Raw genomic sequence first — 26,500 nt, forward strand, 5'->3', positions numbered from 1 at the left:
CGATTTGCTCTGTCTGAAACTATGCATCCATGCTCTTAGACAGCTGCTTCCTCAGACAGTATTCAACGATTTGCTGGTGTCCTTACCGTTTGTCCGGCACATTTATGCACAACTTTTATTTTTGAAGAATCTACAGTCTTAGCGTAAGTAAAAGCTAAGATTGGGTGTCCGATGCCTAGTTTTTAGTCAACTGCTCATATTCCACCACTTATTGTGCATTATGGCCGGTTGAATGCCAGCCATTATCTTCTACAGATGGTTGCTGTGAGCATGAGTGAAGGCCGTTCTTGAGAAATTCCAGACATCGGAAAGGTGCGGTGTCCGTCCAGATCTTCAACTATGGACAAGTTCCGAAAATCCCTGATCTAGCCGTACTACTAAGTATACTCTGGTTCTTGAGAAATTATACATGCACGGATGTATCTTTAGCACGGCTTAACGGTGACGCAAGAAGGGTGATAAAACTTTTCTGCACCCGAGAGTAGCTGATCCCGAGAGTTGCTGATCAGCAAATATGTTGAGTAGCTTTTCTCACGTGTAGGACGGGTATTGATTTCAGTCGAGTCTGTCGTGAACATCAGCCGCCACTGTCATTTGATCGGTAAGACAGTTTCCTTCTATAATATTTAGTTCCTCTGTTGAGTTCCTAATTGGCTAAATATCTTCATGATAGTCAACTTCTATTTTGTGTCTCCACTCCCTGTGAAAAAATTATAGATACCCACGTATTGGAGTCGAACTTCTCATTGCCATACATTTGTAGGTCATCTTTATCGATTTGTACATTTAGAGTAATATTCTTACTAGTTAAGTTGCATTACCGATCGGGATGAATTTTCCCGCATCATTTTCTTTTCTTTTTTTTTTTTTTGATTAATTTAGTCGATCCTCCGTTGGTCTCGACGTTGAGCAGAGCATTTATCTATTTAACTATTCGTCTAACTGAATGCATATTCGTTAGATAAATGTGCAAATAGTTAAGTACTCAATATGTGTAGCCTTATGTAATATCCAGGCCAAATCAGTTTGTCACAATATCGCATGTCTTGGTCTTTCAACTACATTTACAATGCAAAGAGAAAGACAGAGACAACGTGGAAGTGAGCCAAGTATTGTTATTTAGCCCCAAAATAATGAATGAAAAAATTGACCACAGCAGAAGTTGAACTCAGAGCACAAAGAATCAGGAAAATTATGGCAAAGATTGCTCTCCGATGTTCTAAATATTCTGCCAAATCGCTGCCTACGTTGCATGTGTATAGTTAAATCCTTCGCTGCTATACAAGGCAGACATTCGTGAGAAAGTGTCTCACTGTGTGGGAACCCATGACACCATTAATATGTTGTTGATGTCAAAATTCCGGATAACTTTCATTAAAGTACACTGCAAGTTTTCTTTCTATGTGAAGTATCGCTTAAAGAATCTAGGGTGAAAATGATTGGAGAGAACAGTGAATATACTTTAGAAAGTATTTAGGACTGTTGTTTTGAGAGCATATTTTGCAGATTGTGATGGCAATCGCTTGGATTGGACTAAATGTGAAGATAATAGAATCATAGAGAGCATCACTTGGTAAATGTTGATGTCTGCCAAGCTGATTTGCTGCTAGAATCATACAAAAACAAAATAACATAATCGATATCTTCTCTAGAATCGTTTAATAAAATGTGATGAAAAATATTCAGTCTGGCATTTGTAAATGGCATGAGGTCAATGAGATAATTCTTCTGTTGTGTTATTAATGCGGCTGTTGTTTAACTACAGACCACTCGTGATTGATCGAACTTATGATCTTGGATGTCCCAGATACGACTACTCTATATTTATTGTAAGACTACGTTATCGCATAGTTCCTAGATAAGGTATGTTGTGATCTGAGAAGGACGCTGCAGTTATTTCTAGCGGGTTAAAGTCTAGAAAATTTTTCATTGGCTTACTGTCGTTTTTGTTTTTCCCATTTTGTGGTTTGCTGTTGTTGTTGTTTTAAAACCCATTCCGACCCACTCGAGCAGAAATAACATGAAGTACTTTTCAGCCTTGACTACGTCATTTTAAATTTGATCAATATTCGGGAAGTCCATCTGGTGCATGATTATCCCTTTTCATTTTAAATGTGATAGGGTGCAACTGAGAGAAATATGAGTGCTATTTCTTGCTGGTCATAGTCTATTGTCTACACAGAGTACTCTCACTTCCTTCTTTGGTATGGTGGTTGCATTCTTGGTGTCGTTTGGTGCTTCTCTATCCCTTTTGACTTTTTGTTGAACTGGAAATTAAAAAGAAATACCAATTACTGGGGCACTTCACATAGAAAATTAATCAAAAGTATGTTTTAAAATTAAAAATTGGAAAAAAAAATATGACTGACATAAAATATTATTGCCTAGTTTGTTTTATTAGTCATAACATCTGTTTAACAGAATCATGAATAACAGGTTTTTCGAGACGCATAAGCGTTAATATGGAATGTCTAAAGCCGAAAATTATGGTTTTTAAAAATCCATGGCGCACCTATGTACCTTGTATGACACACCATTTGAGGAACACTAGTGAATTTTATTAGTGAAACCTGGCACGGCTACGGCTTGACTGTGAACTTTTTCGGCATCGCCTTATGATTAAGACATTGGCAATTTCAAGGAAGACTAAAGCAACAGGAATTTATTACTGCCATTTTATTTGAATTTTTACTGAAAAAAAAAATATTGATTTTTGTTTTGCATAATATATTTTTAATTTTGTAATTCTTCTTATTTTTATAAATTGCAAAAAAAAAAAAAAGAAAATAGAAATTATTTGTTCCTTAAAAAAAACAATTAAAAATTGATAACTCCACCCCCAAGGACATGGCGCCTGTTGCTGGCGTGAAAATAAATAAATAAATACACAATGATGATGATAATAATAATAATGATGATGATAATGATGACGATGATTTAATTTACAGCTACATCGGTAACGGTAGTGTTGAAGATAGTAGCGACTGTATTGAGGATTGAAGTAGTAGTAGTAGTAGTAGTAGTAGTAGTAGTAGTAGTAGTAGTAGTGGTGGTGGTGGTGGTGGTGGTGTAATAAGTGATGTTGCTAATAGTGTTGCAGCAGAAGTAATTGAGGCAGAGATGCTGGTTGATGATTATTCTTTATATTATTCTCATAATAATAATAATAGTAATAATGATAATAATGATAATAATAATAATGATAACCATCATCATCATTATAATCATCATCCATAAATAGTAATCCCCACTAATACATCACAGAATTTTTCTTTCTGTTTTCATTCCTCTCCCTTCCTCTCTCGCTTTCACTCTTTTATACAAGATGTTTCACCAAGTACGTTTGATCTGTTTGTGCATAGGATGTTGGGGCTGGACAGGTCAGACATAATTCACCAACACAAACACAACCACCATCAACACCAACAACAACTAGACAATCACCACTACCAACACCAACTTCACATGCCTTTACCACTTCCGCTCTAGCAAAGTAGAAGTACACAGAGAGAGAGAGAGAGAGAGAGGGGGGGGAGAGGAGGAGAAACGTGCAGGTAGTAAATGTATGACTCATGAAGATTTGGATGGTGTGGATCGACTTAGCGATACAAAGGCCTTCATTTTCACGTTCTTTCATATTTTTTTTTTTTTATATATTTTCCTTTTATATTTTGGCTCCTTGCTTTTGTTATTTTTGCTTCTGTTTTTCTTTGACTACTTCTCGATACCAAACGTTAGCGAAGAATTTAGGCTAATGTCGAAGTGAAGCGGCCCTATTTCTTTCAAGTAAGGTGATATTAGCTAAAGCTGGCTAAATAAATAAATAAAGAAATAAAGAAATACATAAAAATATGGAATAAAGAATGATTTGATGACATAAATAGCTCTGCTAATATTCTGGCACATTCTTTTGCATTCATAAATCGCTGTATGATTCTTTAAATACGGGGATCAGAATACGCATGGGATTTATAAAACAGTTATCTGGCTGTCTGTCTCTCTTTCTTACTACCCCCTTCGTCTAACATAACACATCATCACTTACAATATGTGTGTACGTATGGTTGGGTGTCATATATATGATATATGTGTCCGCAGTGTGTGTGTGTATAAGAATTATATATAACAAGGATTTCTATATATGTATATATAAATACACACATATATATACATGTATATGGATATATATATATATATATGTGTGTGTGTGTGTGTGTGTGTGTGTGTATAATATATATGCGTATATATATATATATGTATATACTCACATTATTTGTATTATATATATATATATGTGTGTGTGTGTGTGTGTGTGTGTGTGTGTGTGTATGAACATACGTATACACACACATATATATATTCCTCTCTCTGTTTTATCTTTTCGTTCTCTCTCAAATTCTTTCCCTTCTCAGTCGTTTCTGTCGCAGAGCGTAGGGCTCGAAACGTCAAAGACTTTTCCATTCTACCCGAGCGTTTAACTAATAAACCTACTTCTTGTTCCTTCACTTGTCTTCGTCTTGTGTATCTTATAGAAGAAACAGTTGTAAGTTAATGAGTTTCATAGTACAACCGTTGTTTTCCCTTTCTCATCTATTTGTCTTATTACCGTTCTATACTCATCTAATACTTTGTTCTGAAATACACGCATATTGAGTTCTGCACTAGTTTATTAGTCTCGCAATGCCTGAAGCGTGGTCGAGTGGTAAGAAAGTTGCTTCCAAATCACACGCATCTAGGTTCAGTACCACTGCGTAGCAACTTGGGCAAGAGTCTTTTACTACACAGCCTCAGGCCTACCAAAGATTTGTGAGTGGATTTGGTTGACGGAAACTGAAGAAAGCCAGTCGTATATGTGAGTGTGTGTATGTGTTGCACTTTTCCCCCAGCACCGCTTGGTAACCGGTGTATGTGTGTTTACGTCTCCGTAACCTAGTGGTTAAGCAAATAGAAACATATAAAATAAGTACTAGGTTCAGAAATTAAGTCCTGGGATTGAGTTGTTGCTCATCTAAAACTCATGCAAGGTGGTGCTTCTGCTTGGCCACAATTAAATGACTGATGCAGGTAAAATATAAAAGATGAAAAATATGTATATAATTTTTTTCCATAGGCACCATAGACACGAGAATTTGTATGTGGGGCGATGAAACAGGTGATTACCTAGATCCAGTTCACGAATGGTTTTTTTTATCGACCCTGGGAAAATAAAAGGCAACGGTATCCGAAGTTAAAAAACAAAAAGACGAAACAAATTCCGCAACGCAAAAACCATCGTTCTTAGAGTTACATAAATCATGTGCGTGCGTATGAGTATGAGTCAATGTGTGTGTGTGTGTGTGTGTGTGTGTGTGTGTGTGTGTGTGTGTGTGTGTGTGTGTGTGTAAGTGATCGGAAGTATTCTATACGTGTTCGCATAAATCCATATAAATCATAAGCATCCCTTTCATAGATTAGAACAAGTGAATATTAAAATATATTCGAATTTCACATACATCATAGATGAAAAATAAAGGAAAGAAAATCAAAAGAATATAAAAAAAAAACGGTTGCAAAAAAACAAACATAAAAAAGATATATGGCGCCGGCAACAACTTATTTGTATGCAATATGTACACATATTCTCACACACAAACCAATGAATGTTCATATATGACGAACATTTATAGACAAATAGAAAATCATATTTTTCGCGAGAAATTAATATCTGTTCCATACACACAAACAACCACACACCCGATCGCACAAAAACACGCAAGAAATGTATGTATGTATATATATATGTATATACGTATGTATGTATGTATGTATGTATGTATGTGTAATCAATTTAGGCAGCCGTGTGTTTGCAGTAGCACATTCCGATATGTCTAATAATCTGCGGCACATAATCACAAACTGAGCATTTAACTATGAGTTTCGAATATGCCGAAGTACGCCATTACTCTGCATGATTAATGTGGAACATACTGAAAGGAATGAGAAGATTCACAAGAATAAATAAACGAATAAATAAGTAAATATAGAAAAAAAAAAACGGAAAGTAGATGTTAATATTTTCTATTTGTATATACAGAAATATTCATTATTTTACATAGAGCCTGCACTGTGGGTGCTCTATTTGTCAAATTTTGATTGGTGATGACGACGATTTCATCATTTTACGACAGAGAATTGCAATCCGAAATGGTCGGTACCGATCAATATTGATAATAGTAGGGAATATAATGCAATTTTTTTTCGGCCTATACTCTAGTGCATGATTTCCCCGTGTTATTCTTATGACTACGACAACAAACGGGTTTTCAAGTGTCAGATCATCGGATACGTAGCCGATATTCGTTAAATATTACTTGAGACCGTCAACTATCTCCGGACACATATACGGGTTTATTCTACCGCTTCTTGTCTAGCTTCAGATTCTCTGCTTACCATCTTCTAAAATATTCACCTTTCACTCTTTTCCTCTCTCTCTTTCTCCCCCCCCCCCTGTGTATTTAGTGTACAATTTTCCTCTCTCTCCAACCTCAAAACCGCACGCATATAATCGCATCCACCCTTTATACTTTATTTAAACTCATCATATTTAAATAACGATATATGCATATAGGAACGAAACATGTATTTCTTCCTTACTCGTACTAGCAACACTACTACTACTACTACTACTACTACTACTACCGCTGCTGCTGCTCTTTCGTTAAACACACATGAGTTGTTTACGTTCTCAAGCATTTTATTTATTAAACCCACTGTAGCCACTTCTGGGGCTGTTTACTAGAATCAGTTTTGACAACGCACTGGTCTAAAAACCTACACTATTTACCTAAAAGCTGCGAACACCTTCGTCTAAAGCAACGAAAAATAAAAAAAAAGAAAGAAAAAAGAGCGGGAAAGAAAGGGAGGGAATCATTGGTGGGGCATCATAAAAGATAAATACAATAGTAAGGATAAAATACCACAAAAAAAGTTTATAAAGAAATGTCTGTAACAAAAAAAAAAAAGAGAGAATAATGAAAAATATTACATGTGCTTTTTTTCACTCAGGTCAAATAATCATCCAATATTTCTGTGTCTGTCTTCATTATTGAATGAAATTCCTCAGAAATATCATCATCAATTCGTTTAGAGATGAAAGAAGAGGAAGAAGAAGGACTGAAGAAAAAAACTATTTCTCTTCTTTACATCTGTTTATTTTATCTGTTCTTTTACGTCGTCATTTCTAACTATCCTACGCACACATACACACGCATGCATATACACACATGCGTATGTACACATAGGCACAGATATGAGTGTATACACACAAGCAAACATGCGGGCACATTCAAATACACATTCTCTCTCTTTCTCTTTCTCTCTCTCTCTCTCTCTCTCTCTCTCTCTCTCTCTCTCTTGTTTTATTCTTCATCTAAGTGTGATGTGTGTATCTATGTGAATATTGAGTACATTGTGTATTCGTTGAGAGTATACACGCATGTCGTATATATATATATATATATATATGTGTGTGTGTGTGTGTGTGTGTGTATGTGTGTGTAAATTCTACGCAGGCCCCTAATATGTCCTGAGCAGGTTCCAATAAAAACCAGGTGTAATTATATAGGAATTTCTATTACATGAATAACACCCTTCATCTCACGTCGTGCAGAAGAACAGAAAAAAGAATAACAGACATGTATGATGACGATGATGATGATGATGACAATAATAATAATAATAATAATAATGACAAGAGCGATACTATTACTAATAATAATAATTAAGAGCTTGCTGTGGAAGCATATTGGCCACTCATTCGAATTGATTCGTAACACCATTCTTATTGAACACACATCATACAGTACAAGGCTGGGAATCCAGAGGAAAAAAGAAAAGTGCATATGCATCAAACTGATTTCAGACACAGAGAGTGGATTACATGTCAAATATAAGTGTAGACTCATACCCTCACGCCTGCACAATCCCCACCTCCGGCTGTACACATGCGGATCCAGGCACACTCATATGAGCATTCATTGTCTGTAACACAGACACATAAACGTCGATTTTTGGTGCATTTCTCTTGCATTCCACGTCAGCATTTGTAGGTTCTTCTAAGTGTTATTATAGTTATTAACGTTATTTGACAATAATCTTTTAGTGTTCGATATTTCACTACTATGAAAATATGTAATGGCGGTGTAACGATAAAATGTGCTTAGTACATTCTTGTAGCAGGAATGTCAACAATTCTGATTGAATTGTTCTATGAACTCTTCCTGACTTTTCTTGAGATTCCAACCTACCGCACCTTATATATATGTGCGCGCGCGCGTGCCTATGAATCTATATATATACGCATGTATGTATGTATTTATCTATCTATCTATCTATACACACACACGCACATATATATAGACACACACCCACACAGACACACACACATACACACACATACATACGCATACGTACATACATACATATGTATATATATATATATATATATATATATATATATATATATATATATATATATGTAAATGGAGGGCTTAATCACGTAAATTGGTTTTTAGAACGATAATTGGAAACTTGTGGCAGCTCATGTCAAAAGAACAAAAAAATAGTAACTGCTTCCAGAAATATTCTTTATTTCTTCCCCTATCATCGGTGCTGTTTCTTTTCAAGTGTTAACCTGATCAACTTATATACATACCTATATACCTGTCCAAGTAACTGCAAATTCTCTGTATGTGATATGTGACTCATTCTGAAACCTCTTTCTTTTGCTCTATATGTAAGTTTTATGATAAAGTAGCTGGCCTAATATTGCATATCTCACACTATTTCTGTCTGAATAAGAAAAATGCCTCGTTGTTTTGCAAATGTGGCCGTTTTACTTACTAGAAATATATGAGCTAAATCCCCCATGAAGTCGTGTTCAACTGTCTCCAGAGTCGAAACGATACTTTGGACATAGTGGTTTCTGATTTCGGCACAAAGCCAACGAATGTATGTGTCGGAAATTCATCGATTACATCGAGTCCATAACGTCGCTGAGACTTTATTTGCGGAGAATTTGAAGTCAGAGCATAACCAACTGGAACACAAACCGCATAACATATTTTCGACACTCTAACCATTCTGTAAAACGACTGCCTTCACGCAATCGTTACATATGATAATGTCTTCAGAACATTCTGGGAACAGAAAAAGACAATCTAGATAACCAAGGCGGGAAGAATGGCCGATCAGTCAATGTTGTAAACAAAATTGGAAAACTTTATGAAGAGTAATGCATTTCTGAATTAAAATAAATATTTGAACGAAAATGTTCCATACTCTCTTTACTTGTTCTAGTGTTTACGTAGTCGAGACACCGCTAGGATTCCGAAATCTTGTCCTAACGAAACATCGAAACATCTAAGCTGAGGCCACAGCAAGCGGAAATGATTCTATCAGAACCTAACTGGTATTCTTTACGGTTGAATAGACTGGAACAAGGGGAAATTACGGATGAAAGGCAGCGCCGGTCCAAGAATTGATATCACAACCTTGGAATTTTCGTTCCATTTTCATGGCTTACATTTGTCTCCATAGTTAACGTTTTTAGCGTTTATTACGCTAAATATTTTTCAATTTTGTCTTTGACGTCGTTCTGAAGATAAGGTTGGTGAAACGGCAACACTAAACCCTGTATTATTACCCTAAACATTTGATCTTTTTTTTTTGTGTGTGAAAGGAGAGATTTGTTCCATATTTAAAGTTCTTGAAACTTGTTTTAATGCAAATAATTAAGCTTGCTTCATTCTGTGAAAAATACTGAATCTGACATCAGTGATGTATCATATTTATGCTTATTAACTACATAACAGTAAATCATGATTGTACTTCCGTTATAGAGATTTGATAAAAATTAGAGTGAAATACCAAGTGAACTCATGACCCAAAGACCTAAGCAATATGCTGATAGTCTTTAGAACCTCGATAAAGGAATAACTGTATTTTCTAGAAATCAGAATTACCTGGCTTAACAATCACGTGTTCATAAGTAGTCTGACGTACTTTAATATATAAAAGGTATATTCTAACATAAATATCAGATGAGACAGAAGGGTTATCAATATGGAATAACAAACCATCACACAGAAACAAGATACACACACACACACACACACACACACACACACACACACACACACATACACACACACACACACACACATATATATATATATATATATATATATATAGATGCATGCATACACATACATTCAGACGCACACACATACACATACATACATGCATACATACATATATATATATATATATATATATGGATGCATGCATACACACACATACATTCAGACGCACACACATACACATACATACATACATACATACATATATATATATATATATATATATATATATATATATATATATATATATATATAATTAACTTTTTTTGCCGTTAATATTGAAAAAGCATATACTACCTCCATCGATCGAAAGGAAAGAAATTAATCGAAAAGTTGAAAGAAGGAAAAAAAAAAAACCGGAACGCGAAAAACCTTTCCAAGAAATTACTTGATAATACTTTATTAATGCAATTCTGCCTTTGGAAAGAAATGATTCTAGAAATCTACATAAGTATCGTATCTGTGACGAAAAGGTATTGTGCAATCAGCGGAAATGTGTTCCGTTTCATATCGTTACTGCTGACATAGACATCTAGCATCGACACAAATCTACTTAATTGTAATTAGGCAACGTGAGATGGATTGGTTCGTCGTTTGAAGTTTGGGACTGCACTGTAACTTCATGCGACCCTACCGTTGGTTTTCGCTGTAGAAACTACATGCATCTGCTGAGATGCCCCTATGTTACGAACTATCGCTAATAACACATTTTTGACATCACGTCCATCTCTAACACACTGCTGAACATGAAAGACGAGCAAAGTCTTTGTGGAATAATTTTTTAAAGAATTAGTTGAAATATTCGTTGTATTTAGAAAGAAAAGGTTATAGATATGCGTTGTCCCTATTTTAGATATTAATGAAACACCGTCAATTATATATATATATATATATATATATCGTATATCAATTTCTGACCTCTTACTCGTTTTTTCCCTTTTCTGTTTAAATTGTGCCGTATATGACGTCGAAGAAATATAGTATTTGGTGCCTGTTGTTTAAGTAAAATCTTTACTATCTTTGCTATTGACGGCTCTCGTTCAATATTTTCGTGTAGTATTAAATATATCTGAGCAATTCAACAGGGGATTTATATCAAAATGACTGACATACACAATAAGTTCTTATTGAAGCTTTTCAGCTTACAATATGCGTGCAGAATATCTATAGGTGTGTGTGTGTGTGTGTGTGTGTGTGTGTGTGTGTGTGTGTGTGTGTGTGTGTGTGTGTGTGTGTGTGTGTGTGTGTGTTTAGAAAGTGGAATGATTAGAAAATACTGTGAGATCAAAGTGAGATATCTCTAGTATTCTCAATTCACCACTAGATAAATTTAGTTACCTAGTTATCGCTGCTGTGTGATAGAAAGAAAGTGTGACTCCATGCTGAACGAGAGAGAGAGGGGGAATAAGAAAGACGTAGATATAGAAACACACAACAGGGATGAAATATTCATGCATATTTATATATGAAGGTTCGAAGACGTTGTGCTATACTTTGGTAAATAATTGCGATATGTGCGTTGTACAAGGGGTTTGTTTGTCTGTCTACTGGAAACAAATGTTCGGCTTCTATGTATGCATAAGTCTGTGTACTTGTGTATCTATTTATATATGTATATATATATTACTACGTATATTCCGACTTTCAAAAATTTGCATATGTGAACATAAATGTAACCGCATATGCATACACTTTCATACGTATATAAACGTACAGATGTGTGTGTATGTGCACGCAAATGAGCACAAGTACCTACTCACTTTTATATATATATATATATATATATATATATATATATATATATATATATACGTATGTACACATTTCCATATGCATGTAAAAGTTTGTGCATGAGTGTGTGTTGCTTTGATATGTGTATCAATTCTTTAGGCTGTAATAATTTCATACTTAAAATATCATGTGACTGGTGTTTTTTTCCGATATTTTGAAAGCGCGGTGCTTTAAATCTTTCTATTACAGAAATATACTTAACACGCAACCGTTCATTTCTTCTTCCTCTCTTCACCTTTTTTTACTCTTATTTCCTTTGTATGCATACCAAATACTAAAATATTACATCCTGAATATATATATATATATATATATATATATATATATATATATATATATATATATATATATATATATGTATATATATATATGTGTGTGTATATATAAACAGATGCATTCACATGCTGAGAAATTCACTGATACAAGCATAGACAATGAGAAATGCAGGCAGATCTACACACGGATAAACATTTTTATAGATGTGTTTACAATGAATTATACTATTATATGTGTTTAGTCAAATTGCCTAGAATTGTTTTGTTTAATTTAAGTAAATATCGTGATACTGGTGTAAATTAATCGTAGGAATACGTAAAATTATGCATGCATGTGTATAAGCAAAGACGTTGCGTTACACAGATAGTGCACTAATATTCATATCACTACATAAGAACAGTCCTAATTACAATAATATGTATATATGTATATATATTTGTGTGCGTGTGTGTGTGTGTGTGTGTGTGTGTGTGTGTGTGTGTGTGTTTGTATAATGAAGAAAAGTATTTTAATGTACTAACCAGGATTCGGTCGATGGATACATAAGGGCGAGCGTTTGTAAATTAGGAACAACAATAAAAATTAATTACATAAAACTACATGACACAAAGTAATGCATTATTAAAGAATATATCCATTCTATAAATTGTTCTGCACGCAAATAGACAATCACAATTAAAGAAATACTGGAAACAGAAAGCAAAAATAAAATAGGCACACAGATAACATTTAGTTATCGGAAACAAAATTTAAAAACTAGACTGATGACTTATAAATCTAATAGTCAAAAATTGTATTTTCTGTGTTAAAATCTGCTATAAAGTGGCAGTAACATCAGCCAACATTACCTCATCCAGAAGAGGAGACTACGATGATGTAGATAACATATATATTCGAACTGCATAACCCACACCCGAATTAGACAATTAATGATGGAGGCTTTATTGGATGCCCAATACAGTACTAACATTAAAACGGATATCACACTACCGATTATAAAGAACGAATAATTTTCACGATTAACACGCTAGTATATACAACACGCTAGTATATATAACACGCTAGTATATAGGGCTATATGCGGTGAATCGCAACTTGGCTCCAAGCCACACATGCACTATACTTCAAGTAGTATCCTCTGCAGAACATGCGGAATGAGACAGGTGGTATGAGATAATGAAATTGCAAAGACCCGATGCTAGTGGTACATACTTGTTATTGGGGGATTGCGCGGTTCAATGTCTCGAAGACCAGTTCCGTCGGGAGTCTAATGGTCTTTGTAAGTCTATCAATGCGTGCAAGGTTAAATTAGGCGGCTCAGACTGAACAGGGCAAACCCTCTTTCAAAACATCCCAACGACAGAAAGCCGTTTTAGACGACAATGTTTGATCTTAGTAGCATTTACAGAAGGGCAAGGTCGTTGGACTAGTCAAGACTGCGCCAGCAGAGAATATATATATATATATATATATATATATATATATATATATATATATATATATATATATATATATATATATTATTGTTTGTGTCTGTATATAGAGGCGGAATATGCTATATATATTTCCACGTATCCCGTTGTGTGTTGTTTTCAATTGTTACTATCTATGTAGATGGCGCATGAGACGAATATTCAAATACGTAGACTACATAAATAAGTATAAGTATATTCCATCGAATTATTGATTTCTTCCCTTCATTTTCAGATCAATTGCTTGCCAGGAATGTTGTTCATCTCTAAAATGTTTGCGTCTGGATTGCAAATCTTAAAGTTTTAAGAGCAGTGTCTAAAAGAATTCCTTGACAGACTGTCTGCCAAAAGAAGTATTACCGCAATGCTTTTCAAATCCTTCAATTAGTACACGAACATACAAGATAATAATAATAATGATAGTAGTAGTATTAGTAGTAGTAATAATAGGAGTAGTAGAAGTAGTAGTATGAGAGACGACAACGATGATGATAGTGATGTGGACGAAAGTGAGGCATAAGTACATGTAATGACGTTGGTAATATTAATGGTGGTTTACGAATAAGAAGAATAAAAATGTGCATTAATATTGATGTAATAAAAATAAAACACTTAACAAGTATTCATATTAATGATAATGACGAAATGATATGTAAAGATCAACGCAATGATAAAATAAAACGATTGATTAATTTAAAGAAATGAATAAGAAAAGAGAAACAGAATAACTGAGAAGCAAATAAGAAACAAAATTTGAAGCGCAAATAATATGAAACATGTATAAGGACACGTAAAAATAAGCAGAAATATATATAAGAAAGAAACCCAAACGTATGGTGCCCCAGCATGACACAAATAAAAAGTGAAAAATATGGAGACATAGACTTATACATGGCGCATCGAACTATGTTTTGTTATGTTGACTTCGTGGGTAATACGAAGATAGCATGTACCCGGTCGTTACTTGTTTCAGTCATTTTACTGCGGCCATGCTGGAGCACCGCCTTTAGTCGAGCAAATCGACCCCAGGACTTATTCTTTGTAAGCCTAGTACTTATTCTATCGGTGAATTTTGCCGAACCGCTAAGTTACGGGGACGTAAACACACCAGCATCGGTTGTAAAGCGATGTTGGGGGTACAAACACATACACACAAACACATACACACACATATATATATATATATATATATATATATATATATATACATATACATATATACGGCGAGCTTCTTTCGGTTTCCGTCTACCAAATCCACTCACAAGGCTTTGGTCAGCCCGAAGCTATACTAGAAGACACTTGCCCAAGGTGCCACACAATGGAACTGAACCCGGAACGATGTGGTAGGTAAGCAAGCTACTTACCACACAGCCACTTCTGTGCCTATATGTGGTCAGGTTGTGGTGAAAAGAAAATGGAAATTCTTGGGTAACAATAAATGATATTTGTGAAAGGACATAGCTGGATGATGCGACTCACACTCATGAGGTAGTGAGTTCGATTCCCGGACTGGGCTGTATGTTCTGTTTTTGAGCAAGACAATTTATTTTACGTTGCTCCAGTTCACTCAGCTGCTAGAAATGAGTTGGGACGTCACTGGTGCCAAACTGTATCGGCCTTTGCCTTTCTCTTGGATAACATCAGTGGTATGGAGAGGAGAGTTCGGTATGCATGAGCGACTGCTGTTCTTCCATAAACAACCTTGCCGGTAATTGTGCTTCGGAGGGGAACATTCTAAGTGTAATCCCATGGTCAGTCATGACCGAAGAAGGGAGGGGGGTCTGTACACTACTACTACTACTACTGCATTACAAGACATACCTTTTTTTCCCGTTGGACAGTAAATAAACCAGTGTCGCCTTCCTAGCTTATTTTCGATGTAATCGTTTTTTAATGTTTCATGAAGATCAACGAGATTATCAGGATCATGTTCGTGATCACCACCATGCCACTACATCATCATCATCATGATGACTATTACTGTCATCATCACTGCCACTACGAACACCGTTGTCGCGTCATCGTCATCGTCATCGTCATCATCATCGTCGTCATCAAGAGTAGCATCGTATTCAGCTTTCATCACCGTTGCCATTGCTATAATTTTTATCACCTTCATTATCAACATCATCTTAATTGTCATCATTAGCAACATCATCAACGTAATCATCATCATCATCATCCTCATCGACAGCAGTGATATTCTTTTTCACCGTTAACGTCATTGTCATCATTTTCTTTTTGGCTGTTGTAGCTGTCGTCATCGTTATCATCATCCCCATCGTCATCATCATCATCACCATCTCCTCCACTCACCCCGTCGTCTTCTGGGGTGACAGACTTTTTTCGTCAACATCGCCGTCAGCTGTCAGTAAAGTGTTTTTGTTATTTTTTATATCCATCCATTTTTTTTGGTCTTTATTTTAGTTTGGTGGTTATTATGTGGTCAGTCTAGACAAAACTCCATCTAGATTACTTTTCATTCACTGTTGATTGGCCTTTATTTCATTTTTATTTTGTTATTCATCGAAGGAGAATTAACAGCTTTACTTTTTCAGTGGATTTCAATTGAAGTTTTGTGTATTTTTGCAATCCTGGACATTTTTTTCACTTTTTCTTTTATCGAAGAGACTTGACCTCTTAACTCATAGCTCTTAAAAAAAAACTTGGAAATAATAATAATAATGATGATGATGATAATAACAATAATAATAATAATAATAATCATAATAATAACAATAATAATAATAATAATAATAATAATAACAATACCAGGCAGTGGCTCTCATGGTTTCTGATCTTAATTGATTAGAAGTATTATCATGTACGTTGTTTTGTCTTGGTATGAAAGCTGGGCTATAGCAAATATTCTGCTTAATACCACAGATTTTCTTGTCAGGTGTTTGACCTTAACCAGTTGAGCATGTCCCTTAGTGGTTGACGATATGTGCATCTCTGATCATGAGCAGAAGTAGGGGAGAGCATCATGACCATGTGTTGAGAGGAATTCTTTGGGGTTTGAATAATTCACCTTTGGAAACGTGGGTGTTTTGCTCAACATCCTTAAACAAACCTTATTCAGGGACCTTTTGAGCGGGATGGGCTACTCGACCTGAAGAAAATTCTAACTGGGCCCCACCTGCAAGGTCATGCGCTATTTGTCTTGATATGAGATCACCATGTCACCTGGTGTACCCTTATCAGGTGGGTAGTCATGATGGGTATACTGGGCTTCGTATATTTTACCCCAGTGCCACTTTGATGGCATGCACTACTCTCTCACTCAATAATAACAATAAACTAATAATAATCGTGATAATGACGGTCTCTTGTTTTTGTCACATGGAAATCAGGACATTTCAAGAACAGTTTGCAATGTGTGTGTATGTGTGTGTGTGTAGAGGTTACATAAAAAGATAAGGGGATATTTGAACAATTGGGGATAAGTCTCCCCCACCCGATAGACAAGACCCTCCATCTAGGTCCAATCAAAAATCTCACAGATCAAGGATCAATCTAACCAGCAATGGTCATGCCTTCGTCTCCACTATTTTTGTATCCATTCTGCAACAACAACAACAACAATAAGAGTAATGATTTCAAATTTCGACACAAGGCCAGCAGTTTCGAGGAAGGGAGTAAGTCGATTATATTGACCCCAGTGTTCAACCGGTACTTATTTTATCGACTCCGAAACGATGAAAGTTAAAGTCGACCTCAGTGGAATTTAAACACAGAACGTGTGAAGACGGACCTAATGCCGCTAAGCATTTTGTCCGACGTGCTAACGATCCAGCTAGAGAACAAATAATATTAATAAATAGTACATATAAACGATGACATTAACGCTGGATAGTGAAGGTAATTTTCTATTCAAGAGTGAGTGTATATATGTATGTTACTATGATTCTATCGATTTGTGTGAGGTGCATCTGTGTGTAGGAGTGATATAATCAATAAAAAAAAATTCAAACTCAGTTGGAAGCATAAAAATGCATTAAAGTAAAGTAACCGCAGGATTTTAACACAAACATCGAATTTTTGTTTCGTTTCCAATCCGTCACACTATTTGATATGATTTACAATTTTCATTTTTGATTTTCTTTGCAATATCACCTTATTTTTTATGGGATGTCGTCAAATCATATTATATCATATCAGCTTCATTTTAAAAAAAGCTTTTGTTGTTGTTGTTGTTATTATAGTTGTTTTGTTTTATAATTTCTAAGGAAATACAGCTCACTGAACTTCAATTTTCGCTCGTTCGTCTTCTTCAAATTCTACAAATTTGCATCATACCAAGCAACAACTTTAAACAAAATTTTACAGGAAGAAAAAAAAATAATTTTACTATTTATATTTTGAAATGGAAATCCATTATTGGAAAAAAATCGTATTTATTGCTACCATTTCTTTTATTACCGACATCATCCACATAATAATAATAATAATAATAATAATAATAATAATAATAATAATAATGGTGATGATGATTATGTCGTTGATAAATTACTGCTACTGCCGTCACAAATTATATTAATAATGATAATGATACCCAGCATTAGCGTTTATATTATCATAACATAGTTATAACTGTGCCTACGTTGGAATTCGAAGAAATCGTAACGAAGGTGACAAGTGTACTTCTGTAGTTATTATCACCACCACCACTACCATCACCCTCCCCCCACCGCAAATACTACTGCTACTACTGATGATGATGATGATGATGATAATAATAATAACAATAATGATAATAATGATAAAAATAACAATAATGATGATAATAATAATAATAATAATAATAATAATAATAATGATGATGATTATAATAATAATAACAATAATAATAATAATGATAATAACAATAATAATAGTAATAGTAATAATAATAATAATAATAATATAATAATAATACAGATATGTGTACATATTGTCTTTTCCTTCAAACTTTTTGTTTGACATTTCTATTTTTCTATTTCTCGTAATACATTTGTCTGTTTCTTTTCTGCCTTTTTTTATATATATATATATATATTACGAGTGATGTCTGGGAGATTTACTAGTATTTGATGTAGCTCTACTGTTACGAATTTCGCCCAAAGCAGCACGCTTTTCTGGCGACAGTACCTCTGCGGAACAATGTGAGCAAGTATGTTTGTTGTGGCGAGCTTATCCAATTGGAGAGCAATACACTTCATCTCTCGTTGCCTTGCGATCATTTCGAAACCTGATGCGTGGCACACCGTGCACCCGTTCAGACAATGTCGATTTGGTGGAGAGAGTGGGCTAATATGCGGCACGAATATTTGATCACTATAAACGAATCATTTGTGCAGGTCGTTCGGCAGAATGTCCATCATATATGGAGTGGCTGTGTGGTAAGTAGCTTGCTTGTCAACCACGTAGTTCCGGGTTCAGTCCGACTGTGTGAAACCATGGGCAATTGTCGTCTACGATACCCTCTGGCCGATCAAAGCTTTTGAACAAGCGAATGTGTACACTGGTTTGTACAAGCGACTGTGAACAGGGCTTAACCAACAGTAAAGATGACAGTAATATAAATAGAAACGTGAACTTCGTCATCATCATCAACCATATCCTCCTCATCATCGTCATCATCATCATCAAGATCATATTGGTCGATATTATCATATTCAATGTGAGCAATATTCCCATTGTTGCTAGTTTCACGTTATCATCTAAATGTCTTTTATTAATCTTCTCCGATAGCTTACGTTTTCATTGTTCTATAATTCATTTAACTTTTCTCTACCTTGTACTATATATATATTTGCAAGACACGTGTACATTACACGCGCGCACAAACACACACACTCATACACACACATATACATTTCTTTTTTATTCCCCACAAGGGGCTAAACACAGGGGAGACAAACAAGGAGAGACAAAGGGATTAAGTCGATTACATCGGCCCAAGTGCGTAACTGGTACTTAATTTATCGAACCCGAAAGGATGAAAGGGAAAGTCGACCTCGGCGCAATTTGAACACAGAACCTAACGGCTCACGAAATACCGCTAAGTATTTCGCCCGGCGTGCTAACGTTTCTGCCAGCTCACCGCCTTGCCAGATCGCATACACATACATACATTTCTATTCAGATGCATACACTTATGAACCTTCATAAATAGGTTTCGTCGTTGTCTTCGAATTCGTTGCAATGTGCAGGTTGTTTAAAGCATAACACAAAAATATTTTCCCTATGTTATCGATTTTGTTTATGTCCTCGATGTTGTTCCATAGTTTAAGCTTATTAAAGCTTGTTAAGCGCAGCACACGAACGCATGTCGTGACAAACAAAATAATATAATATATATATATATATATATATATATATATATATATATATATATATATATACACCTCATTTTTCTGTTATTTTTCCGATATGTTCCTCTCTGAATTCCATTTCTTTTAAAATTATATTTCTATCCATGTCAGTTTGAATTCAATAATAAGTCATCCCAAATGAAACCCACCACACATCGTACAACCCCTCCAACAATCGAAAATCTAAATAAACATTTTCCTTTCCTATACACTATCTACCTTCCTTTACTCCATCTTATACACTTTCATAAAATTTCAACTTTAATTAATCTTCCGATGCTGACATCCTCCATCACTTACTTTCCCACTTCAGTTACTTCATATTTCAAAAGTTTATGCGAGGACACATGCAGCGAATATAATTTACCAAAATATCTTTTTTTTCATTCATTTAATCATTTTCAAATCATTCCAAGTCTTTCAATTTTACGAATGACATCAAACATGATAGTTGTTTTGATTCGATTCCGTTCGTAAAAGCGACGACATTGACCTTGACACATAATTCTTTCATTCTAAACCAATGTTATCACTAATATATTTATGTTATCTTCTTCTATATCATAACACTTCAAATTAAGCTCTATTGAACTGGAATTTCAATGTATGTACCAAGCAACTGCAAATGACAATAAACGAAATCTTTGTACGAAGATGTTATAACCAACAATCTGATAACTTCCTTACACTTAATTTTCTTTTACTGATCTTCTTTAACTATTTTACTGGTTCCAGCTAGAGATGATATTAACTAGATTTTGAAATTGAATGATGGAACATAGAAATTGATACTGCCAACATTGCATATTAACAGCTTATCTATTTCTCTGTAATTTGTTTGATAATAAAAAGTTCAGTCATGTAGTCGTAGTGAGACTTCTCCCACTGCTTTCAAACATCTCAAAAGTAATTTACAAATCAGAATTTTCTAGATGTGTGTGTGTGTGTGTGTGTGTGTGTGTGTGTGTGTGCGTGTATGTGTGTGTATTTGTGCGTACATATGCACGCAAACATGGAAGTTACTCACACACACAAAATTTTAAATGTGCGTGTGTGTATATGATCGACCGCTAGCCACTAAAGTTTTTTTTTTTTATTCTCTCTGTTTATTTTCTCGTGTTCTTTTCTGTTGAAGAGCGTAGGCTCGAAACGTATAAGACTTTCTCACCTTCCCGAGCGTTAAACTAATACACATGTTTCTTGTTTGTACACCTGTCTTCGTCTTTTGCTCTTTAGTAAATTCCAACTATATATATATATATATATATATATATATATATATACATACACACGTACTCATACAAAACATAAATATGTGCATACAAATATTTAGAGATACACATACATACATACATAAGTGTATGCAAATATATATACATATGCATTTATGTTTGCGTACTTTTGTGAGTGTGTGGGTGTATATGCACCATTAATGAATAGCATTTTTACCAATCTTCACGAAAGAATGCCTAAAACTCTGTATGTGTTTATGAGTTTGCGTGTGTATGAGTGTGTATGTGTGTATGCTACACTGGCTATTTTTATATTTCTGAGCAACAGTTAAAATATATTCCTCCCGAGCCTGAGGTTGTTGAGCTTTGTCTTAGGGAAGTTAATTCTTAATTATATGGTCTGCTACTCACAACAAATCATTAGGCCTAAATAGCCCAGCAAAGCTGCGAGCGTGTAAGCATTTTTCTCTATTTCCTCGCGTGTTACACAAGTCGAAGTCTTTATGTAAACATGAACTGAAGTGAACGGGTACACATTTTTTTATACATAAACGCTTCACTGAATTCATTTATTCTCTTTGTTATAGTGTTGCATGTATGCACAAAACCATTCATTGTATGCACACAGGATGCATCAGCCTGTGTAAAGATCAATAATTGGTACTTAACTATATTCATGTGTTGTCTCTAGGCTGAAAACTATGATGCATGTGAATACACGTGTTGTTGATTTCAATGCTGGGATCAGGATGGTTTTGTGTTCGATATTGATTCAGTTATTGTACGTTTTGTTTTTTAAACTATAATAGATTTGTATGAGTCACACTTCATTATTTCTAGATATTGTAGAGCATTTGCGTTGACGCAATCGGTAGAGAGTTTAATTTGAATGCTTTACTCAATACAAAATTCTGCGCATCGCTGTTTGTTCACTTATGAATTCATATTCTGACAATTCCGATTGTAAATTTCATTCCTCCGAAGTCGGTAAAACTTGAACCACACAAATATATATTCGTGTTGACTTTAGTCCAATAATGCTGTTAAAATAGTAATCGAATTGCACGTTGCTTTAAAGTCGGAATTACCAAATTCCTATCTCATACATTTCTAAATGTGTTGATTATATAAATATTATCAACAGAACAGACATACATATATTGCTGTATATATATATACAGCCATATATGTATGCATATATAATGCATATATATATATATATACATACATGCATGCATACATACATATATACATACATACAACATGTATATATTATAGGCATTTCTATGTATACATGTATATCTATCTATATATGATATATGATATATGATAGAGATATAGACAGACAGATATATATATATATATATATATATATATATATATATATAGATAGATAGATAGATAGATAGTGTATGAATACAGGAGTTTAGGGTTTTATTAACGTTTACTATGGATCTCGGGTATTAGCAGTGTTAACAAATTGTTGAAATAAATGTTAATAATAATTTTTTACGACGCTACGAGGCCACACTTCCGAAACTATCTAAATTTACTTGCCCATGTATGTAAACTCACATACACACATATACAATATGGCGAAACAATTTTATTCTATTTCTTCAATCATATTTTCATCAAGTAAGCAACTTTAACCAACTTTAACTTAGCAGAATTCCTTTTCTATCTAATTTACTAATTTAGCCGAAAAACCCAGCAATTTTCTGGGGTGGGGTATCATTCAATACCGTCGAGCTCAGTATTTTACAAGTACTTTCTTTTTCTTATCGACCTTGGGAGGATAAAAGCCGAAGCTGACGACCGTGCCAAGATTTGAACTCACTAAGAAGAGATCCAGAATACTGAAAGCATTTATTGATTTCCTTTTTCCCTGATATATTTACTAAATTTCGTTTAAGGTGTTCTTTGTTACTCTCTACAATTTGTTGAGTTACTATTTGCTGACCCGATTAGCCAAATACTACTCAAATAACGCGATTCTGTTTTCAGAAAATTAACAACAAAAATGAAGGGCGCATCCGGTTAGATTTGGTTATAAAAATATATGCGAGATATCCATGGATGAAATATCTACGATTATAAATTTGATTTAGCTGCTAATCAACAGCTACGTCAACATCAACGAGAATGTTACTAAAAATAGCAACATAGCAGCCAGCCACTCGTTGCTCGGTCATTGAATTAAGTGGCCCTATGGTCATCTAATTCAGTGACTGTAATGCAAAGGCTGAGATGGTCACAGCTTTCGCGCCTTTGATCGTATGTCTAATCAATACGCACTGATTTAGGACCTAACAACGACGACGACTGCGTCGGTGGCGGCGGCAGCGGTAGTAGCGAAAACAATAACAAATGTGACTCACTATTCCTGCTAAAGACACTTTATCTTTATCTCCCTCATCACATAGCAGTGAATAATAATAATAATAAAAATAATAATAATAATAATACATAATATATACATTTGTGTTACATACGCTACACACATCAACGTTAACCAAAGTACTTTTAATACGTTTTTTTTTCGCGTTTGCTTCAAATATTTCCCAAGAGTATTAAAGCGAGATGTACTGATTCGCTCTACATTTATACACAAAGGAAGGAAGCTATTTTGTTTTCTTTTTCCCTCTTGTTTTTTGTTTGTTTTTAATTTGTTTATTCTAGTTGGTAATGTCTTTCAGTGGATTCATGCATTCAATAACTTTGTCATACGTCTATCAGCCCACTAACAAAACTTGTAATCTATTGTTAAACCTGCGCACCGATTTCAAACCTTATCGAGGTCAAATTTGAATCTTTTTAACGTAGTCGATACCAGCCAATTAACATAGGTGTTTTCTTTCTTTCTTTCTTTCTTTCTTTTTTATATAGTCTTCGAAAAACGCATATCAAAACCCGTGATGTCTCTTTTACTCTCTCTTTACCCTTTTACTTGTTTCAGTCATTTGACTGTGGCCATGCTGGAGCACCACCTTTAGTCGAGCAAATCGACCGCAGGACTTATTCTTTGGAAGCCTAGTACTTATTTTATCGGTCTCTTTTGCCGAACCGCTAGGTAAACACACCACCATCGGTTGTCAAGCGATGTTGGAGGGACAAACACAGACACGCAAACATATACACACATACATATATATATATATACATATATACGACGGGCTTCTTTCAGTTTCCGTCTACCAAATCCACTCACAAGGCTTTAGTCGGCCCGAGGCTATAGTAGAAGACACTTGCCCGAGGTGCCACGCAGTGGGACTGAACCCGGAACCATATGGTTGGTAAGCAAGCTACTTACCACACAGCTTCTCCCACACCTGAAAATTTTACACCAGTATCATAGTACTCGTCAAAGAAATCAGGAAGTCATTGCCAAAGTGTCCTACTTCTACCACATGGTGTAAGAACGGAAGGAAAGAAAACTAAACTTACAATCATCCCTAAAATCACCAAAAACGTAGTGCTCCAGCATGGCTTTGATAATGATTCTTAAAACAGTCAGAACAACTAAACAGCTCACCTGTTTCTTATTATGGTACACACACAGCGCAACATCTTTGCTTGATAATCTTAACAGTTTTTCATAATCAACATTTTTTGTTTCTTTAATCTCCCTTATCTAAAAAAACATTTTCTTTCTCTTCTTTTTTTACAGAACACGTAATTGTTATCAGTGTATCGTATTTACCAACCGGACCAGTAATCTTATTGAATACAAAAGTGGTAAGTGTTACGCTATTTTTCTTAAGATTACTTCAATGTCATTGTTTTGTGTTCATATCAAATCTTATATTCTATCAATGATTTATTCTTCCTCTTTTAGCTTTCCTTGCATGCACTTTTTTTCCTTTCTTCCCTAACACACATAATATATAAATGTTACATTTTTTTCAGTACTACTAATTTCCCTTTGAAACAAGTAACGGACACTCAGTGTTTCTCACTAATTCATATAAGTACGTGAATGTTCTATATATATAACTACTGATGGCTACGCACACACATATGTAAAACTATACACATAAATGCATACTATTTGTATGTATATTTATATATATATACATGTGCTTGATGTATACTGCGTACATCTTGTGGAAGTGTCAGCGCATATTTTGAGGGACTGACACACAGACTCGCACACAATCATACTCATGCAAACATTATATATATATATATATATATATATATATATATATATATATATATATATATATTGCAGTAATGTATATTAACGCATGTATCAAATATTATACATACATACAGGCATACATTCATACATGAACACCATGCTCAATTTACTTGTTTTCGTGTTATAATATCAGAGTTTAGTAAGTGTTACAGCCGAAATACCTCAGAACTTGGTGATGGAAGATATAAACACTATAGAAGAAAAGGAACCATCATTGTACACTATCGACTATACAGCGTGTATATGTCACTGTATAGTACAGACACATATATATTTACATACTTATATACAGATGGACAGATGGGTGAATAGTTAACAGCTAGATTTCGTTTCAAACATGTTATATATTGAAGCTGTTAAATGTTAAGCAAATTCATGTCGGACGATGACGATTTTATCAGGTTTGTAATCATTGCAATGATCTCTCGCTGCCTGTAGCATAACGTGCCTTTATCATCATTTCTTTCACGAAATGGGTTCGAGATTTTCTTGAGAACTAAACAGAAACAAGAAAGTTATTGTACCAAGCTAAAGAGAAAAAAAAAATAGTCATAGTCGATCTTCTAATCGAATCAAGAAGAGTGATTTCGTATTCTGATCGCGATTATGAACGTTAATACGAATATTTTGCTAATGAGAATTTGTGATCTGTTTAATTACGTGGGAACATGATCTGGCTTTCATACGTATAAGTTTCATTAGATTGTTTTTTTCAAGAGCAGGAAATATATATATATATATATATATATATATATATATATATATATATATATATATATATATATATATATATATATATATATATGTATATATATATATATATATATATAACTGTTCATGAATCGCACTAGATATTTGCGAGTGGGTGAAGAATTGTACTGTGTACAATTTGTCTCACCTCAACTCGATTTGACCAAATATCAAAGATCAACATAGCAGATCCCATATCTAAAATATAATATAGGCTAAATTTCTTTCGCTCACATTCGTA

General features: G+C 34.5%; 1 protein-coding gene across 1 annotated transcript in view; it reads left to right on the forward strand.

Annotated features, from left to right (window-relative positions):
- LOC106873667 (uncharacterized) overlaps window positions 1–26,500 on the forward strand; it is a 673,033-nt gene that overhangs the window by 496,638 nt on the left and 149,895 nt on the right. The window contains exon 3 of the mRNA XM_089362059.1: window positions 24,976–25,043. Coding sequence (XP_089218185.1) covers window positions 24,976–25,043 — 68 coding nt within the window. The remainder of the gene's footprint in view (window positions 1–24,975; window positions 25,044–26,500) is intronic.

This window comes from Octopus bimaculoides, chromosome 13 (genome assembly GCF_046866305.1).
Source record: "Octopus bimaculoides isolate indiv1 chromosome 13, ASM4686630v1, whole genome shotgun sequence".
In the NCBI taxonomy this organism is placed as follows: Eukaryota; Metazoa; Mollusca; class Cephalopoda; order Octopoda; family Octopodidae; genus Octopus; species Octopus bimaculoides.